Source organism: Suricata suricatta, chromosome 14 (genome assembly GCF_006229205.1).
Source record: "Suricata suricatta isolate VVHF042 chromosome 14, meerkat_22Aug2017_6uvM2_HiC, whole genome shotgun sequence".
Lineage (NCBI taxonomy): Eukaryota > Metazoa > Chordata > Mammalia > Carnivora > Herpestidae > Suricata > Suricata suricatta.
Window position 1 is genome coordinate 7,414,482 of NC_043713.1, and position 6,000 is coordinate 7,420,481.

The window sequence follows — 6,000 nt, forward strand, 5'->3', positions numbered from 1 at the left end:
TTCTTCTTTCTCAGAGGAAGTTTTTCTGGGGGACCCCTCACTGCAGTGTTACTACCAAGAGAGTTGGAGAAAGGACGGCGTAAGGGAACGCAAGCAGAAGTCTGCGTTTTCCCTCTGGACTTATTTTTAGCATTTCTTTGTAACAGTGATGCTCTCTCTCCTTCCTTAGCTTGAAGCAGGTGGACAAATTTCTGGTAAGAAATCCAGTAGGATTTATTCTATTCCCATGATTCAAGGGTGATTCAGTGTTTGCAGATCAATCAATGTGTTATCACAGCAGTGAAAGAAAGGATAAATGCCACACAGTCCTCTCAACAGATGAAGAAAAAGTATTTGACAAAGTACAACATCCATTCATGATAAAAACCCTCAACAAAGTAGGTTTAGGGGGAACGTACTTCAACATGATAAAGGGCATCTATGGAGAACTCACAGGTAACAACATACTCAGAGGTGAAAACCAGAGCCTCTCCCCTAAGATTAGGAACAAGACAGGGATGCCCACTCTCTACAACTTTTATTCAACCCAGCACTAGAGTCCCTAGCTACACACAAGAAAGAGAAGAAGCATCCAGATTGGAAAGGAAGTAAACTGTCAGTCTTCGCAGTTGACATTATGATGTATATAGAAAACCCAAAAGACTTCACCAAAGAAATTCTAGAACTGAAGATGATTTCAGTAAGGCCGCAGGATACAAACTCAATATACGGAAATTGTTGTTTCTATGCACTAATAAAAAGTAGAAAGAGAAATTAGAAAACAGTTCCACTTACAGTTGTGCCAAAAAAGAATAAAACACCTAGGAATAAACTTAACCAAGGAGGTGAAAGTCCTATACTTTGAAAACTATAAAGATGATGGCCCTGAATCCCATGTAATTAAATCAATTATATTAAGAAGAAAAGTAGTAAGTAAAACTCATTTCCTACTTATCTAGCTACACTCTACTGTTAATCTTTTCTCTCGAGGTTATGTATATGTGTATGTGTAACATGCATGTCTTGTATGTGTGTCGTATTTCACAATGAAATGAGATTTTTAAAAGTATCCGGTTGCGTCATCAGTGGGAGCACCACACCCATCTGTGCATGTACTTTGTTAAAAATGCTTAAGAGAGAGTGACCGGGAGAAGGAGTTACTACAAACGCCTTCAGATCACGGGTCACATGCTGTGTTTAGTGCACTGTTTAAAACCGTCCCTTGGTGAATCTCAGAAAGACACATGGGACCCGCCTGTTCATTTGAGGATGTGCCCCGTCCAGCCTCACAGAATGAGTCCCACCAGGCAACTGATGAGGTAGACGAGTCACGGGGAAGCCAGGGAGCGCGGGAGGCGGGCGACGGAGCAGGGCTGGCTGGCAGGAGGGTCAGCGCCGTGCGCACCTCCCACCCCGTCCCTCGACTGTACGGAACTCTCTTTATGGAGCCGCTTTTTGTTTCTTTTTTCTTTTTTTTTACTGTTATCTTTTCTCAAATAAATAAAATAATTAAAAAGTAAAAACTAAATAGAATCACCTAAACAGCATTTTTGTTGCTTTAGTTATGGAATCTTTCTTTAAAAAAATTTTTTTAATGTTTTATTTTTGAAAGAGAGAGAGTAGACACAGAATCTGAAGCAGGCTTCAGGCTCTGAGTGAGCCGTCAGCACAAAGCCTGACGAGGGTCTTGAACTCGTGAACCGCGAGATCATGACCTGAGCCAAAGTTGGATGCTTAACTGACTGAGCCACCCAGGTGCCCCTCGTTATGGAATCTTTCATCCAACTAGTATTTATTGACCCTCTAAGATACACCGGCACTGTGATTGGAATATTTATCAGTGAACAGATAGACTGCCCTCAACCCGGTTACAGTTTAATTAGATGCATCCAGTAGAGTGGGGAGTGGTTAGAGAGAGAGAGAGAGAGAGAGAGTGAGTTCCCAGTAACAGTCCTTAAGAATGCAACATGCTTTTAAACACACATTTTAGAGGAAAAATACTTTGATACAATATATTGATAAAGGAAAATCAGTAAGAAGTAGGTTCACATACTCTTGGGAAACGCCCTGACACATCTCCTTGGGACTGGACTTCTCTGTGTCTTCCCTCAAATTGAGCAGAGGCTGTGCAGATGGCCTGTAGGCTTGACTTCACACTCTGCCTCGCGGTGCAAAAAGGGGACAGATCCTGTGTGTTCATATGCCTTTAAATCATGTTCTCCTCTGACACATAAATACACAAAAGCATTTCTCTAAAGTGTTTAGTCCTTTTTTAACAGCCTTAATTAACTTGGTATTTCTTGATTATTGTTTTATGGAGTAGCCCCTCCCATTGACGTTGGTGTGATGGTCTTTATAATTTATCATAGGAGCAGATCTGTTTTCCTGCGCACCAACGTGTGAGCTCTAATTGGACAGCTCATTTATACAACTCTCTGTGGAGTTACTTCTGCACTATTGCTGTTGAGATGAATGTGACTTTGCTGAATTAGGGCCAAAAGAACAAAGCTGCCGCGGCCTCCCTGACCGTTGTGTCGTGAAGATAGGTTGCTGTGAGGTTGTCCCCCGCAGGGGCACACAGGATGGCCGTCACCGCAGGAGAGATACCACCTGTGTGTGTATTCTGACGGGGGCAAAGGGAGTGTCTGACTAGTCCAAGATCGCAATGCATTGTGATGTCTGGGACTGAACTTTTTTTTCTTTCTTTTCCCTAATGTGTTTATTATTAGAAAAAGTCATCAGTGTGCTCGCTGCCTGTCTGGAAGGCGAGACTCAGCATGCGCGGAGGATTGGAGCAGCTGCGCTCTGGGCTCTGATTCACAATTATCAAAAGGTCAGTTTTTAAAGTCATCGTTCTAGCCAGGGGCAAGCACCACGCCTCTGAGAGTGGAGCCAGGGGCGCCCGAGGAGTAGCAGCAAGATTCAAAACAGAGAAAGGACGAGCTCGGGGACCTCGTTGCCTTGTGCGTTTATACACTGGTTGAGCCATCAGTGGAAGTCATTGTCCTCTAATTAACAGGATGTCTCATTTCAGACGGGTGTCTCTTTTGGGTGAATTCTCCCTGTTGGCACAACTTGACTTGGCATATTGGTGTGATGTTGGGATAGATCATTTCCACTGGAAGACGTGTTAGGGAAGAAGATACCCTGAAACAAAACCAGATCACAAAGTTTTATCCAGCTGTGTGGTTCCTCTTCGTCAAGCTCGTGTCGGCGCTGAGGCCCGAGGGGACCGGACTCTCGGGCGGCTGCAGCCCTGGGCTAGCCACCGGGGAGCTGGAGCAGGTGCGGCCTCGCACCTGCCCTCTGGCCTTTGGTCTTGTCTTTCATCGCAGACATGTCACCCCTGAGAGACGCCTTGTGTGTCTACAAGTAAATTGTGGCCAGGGAGAGACCGCATCCCCGAAGGTGCCCTCTCAGCTGTTTGCCCCTTGTCCGTGCTCCCTGCTCCCCTGCAGGCTGGCAGCAGGGCACCGGGCGGGGGGCTGTGCTGCACTTCCACCACCGTGTGTCCCCGAGGCTTAGCACAGGGTTTGCCCCTTTACAGTCACTTAGTAAATATTTGTTGACCAACTGGTACTGTTTGATATATTTCATCTGAAATCCGGGGTTCAGGGAATATGAAATATTGAAACCAAGACTGAGTCTTCCTCTAAGACTTGGGATTAGGAGAGGGGTGAGGGGAAGCGCAGGGAGAAAGAACATGGAACAGCAGAATCGGAGTCTCTTTAGAGGGGGAAGGGTGTGCGCAACGGCCAAGTGGGGGTGCTCCCGTGTGCTCCCCGGACTGCCTTCCTGTGCTCTCTGCCGGTCCACTCGGTGCCCGAGGTCAGCTGTGGCGGCAGGAGCCCTGTAGTGCCCTGACCCATAGTATGTGGGAACAAGCTGATTCATGGGTTCCTCTGTGTCACCTCCAGGCAAAAACAACTTTGAAAAATCCATCAATAAAAAGAAGAGTGGATGACGCGTATTCCGTAGCAAAGAAAAGTAAGTTTTAGTATGAAAGAGACTACAGTTAAACTTGGAAGCTATTGAGTAATTCTTTGATTAATGAAATATTGGGACAGTTCACGACCAAAAGGCAGTTGTCAACACTGGTCCGTGCTTCTCATTACGTCACTTTTTAAATAATAAAATGTTTTGATAGGTGAAGGTGTGAGAGATAGTAATTTCTTAAAACGTGTCTGTGACTTTCTCCAACTCCTGTTTTTTTTCTCTTACACTAAACGTCCTTTGCCAGTGGCTACCACTGTGCGTATGTGTGTTCCGAGGTGATAAGAACTGGGTCCAATTAGAATTGACCTTGAACAGAAAGCTTTGATCTAACGTCAAATTACAGTCTCCGCGAATAGACCCCCTGCCCTGCAGTGTGATCGCGAGATGAGGCTGGGTTTTCTTTTCACTGCTCCTCTTTCATTTTAAGTGACACGGGTTTCCGACGAGCGTTCCTCTCTGACCACTTTTTTATGCTAAGGCCCTGTACTGTGTCCTTGTTCTGTACAAAGGCTTTTAGTTATTAGTTTGTGTTAATTAGGTATTAATTTTGTTATTAATTAATTAGTAACTAATTTTTGTAGTCTGATTCTTTAGAAGTGGTTTGTAGTTGTTTTGGTTTCTTGCTGTGACCATGAGCTTCTAGAGGTTCTGAATAATTGAGTTATGTCAGAACTCAGGCATTTAGAAGGCACGGTACAACACATAACAGAGAGCAAGGCGTTCATTTGGGATTAGAGGTAATGGCAGCCATTATGGAGCGTGTTGTCCTTGTTTATACTTTTTGGCTTAAGTATAAATAACAAATAAAGTAATAAATAACAAATATAACAGCTCTTAAGAGCTGTACTGAATTTAATACACTTACTCTTCCATTCTCTTTATTTTTCTCTTTCAGCTTTCTCCAACTCAGAAGAAAACCCTCTAAATGCCTATTATCTGAAATGTCTTGAAAACCTCGTTCAGCTTCTTAATTCTTCCTGAGCCCCGTGAGGGGCTCCTCCCGGAGCCCGGAGCCGGGGGGCCGCAGGTGAGCCCCCTTGAAGCTGGCCCCGCGCCGCCCCTGGGGCCTCGGCAGGGCCGTGCCCTTCCTTCCCGATGGGGCCCCCTCGCTCGGTCCTCCGTGCTGGCTCCGTGAGCAAGAGCAGCAGGCGAGACGATGATGGAAGAAAGACCTAGAAACTTCTGGGAACATAAACACTTTCACCTTTTTCTATGCTCTGTAAAAGTCCTATTTAACAGTTATTTAATAAAATATTTTTAGAAACCGAAAACGAATAATGGCTGCTCACAGACTTTTGTCGTGAATATAAATCTTGGCGACTGGAAGATGACATTGTGTTCTGATCTTCTTTTTTTCTTTAATTTATTACATGGCATTTGGCTCTTGTCAGTACAAATCCTTACTTCACAAACCTTTATTTTGCCCAGGGCATATCCATTGGAGAAGAGATATTTGCATGTAAATGTCTAGGATTTCGTGAGTAGCTTCTTTATGCAATTTTTAGTGATATTAACTCCTTTGCATACGATTTGTAAACCTGTTACATTTTATTATTTTCACCTCTCAACTTCTGAAATGCTGTGTAGTAATAAAGGAGGAATAGAATTTATGATCAACTAGGGTCTGGGTTCAAATTCTAGCTCAGCCCAAAACATCGTGAAGAATAAGACTTAATAAAACTTGGCAGGAACAAGTTCTGTCAGGCATTCCTGGTGTAACCTTAACTGGCATGTAGGTCTGGCCTGAGGACTTGAGTTAGAGTCAGTTCAAGTACTGATCACTTTGGGCAGTTTTCCCAACACTTTTGAAAGTAAGAAAATTGTGGTAAGAGAAGAAAAACAAATGTGTGTGTGCGTGTATATATATAACACATAGTTATATACACTCATTATTTACAGAAAAATTTTAATTGAATTAACAAAAAATAACATTTTTGTTTTATTTTAGAGAGAGAGAAAGAGCAAGCAGAGAAGAGAGGCGAGAAAGAATCTTGCACAGGCTCCATGCTCCGCACAGAGCCCAAC

General features: G+C 43.9%; 1 protein-coding gene across 5 annotated transcripts in view; it reads left to right on the plus strand.

Moving 5' to 3' along the window:
- The window catches only part of RTTN (rotatin), a 146,723-nt gene extending 141,473 nt beyond the window's left edge, over positions 1–5,250 (plus strand). For all 5 annotated transcript variants that reach the window (XM_029921773.1, XM_029921774.1, XM_029921772.1 and 2 more), the window contains 3 exons: positions 2,709–2,812; positions 3,897–3,966; positions 4,871–5,250. In XM_029921773.1, the coding sequence (XP_029777633.1) occupies positions 2,709–2,812; positions 3,897–3,966; positions 4,871–4,956 (260 nt within the window). In that variant the 3' untranslated portion in view covers positions 4,957–5,250. The remainder of the gene's footprint in view (positions 1–2,708; positions 2,813–3,896; positions 3,967–4,870) is intronic.
- The last annotated feature ends 750 nt before the right edge of the window (positions 5,251–6,000 follow it).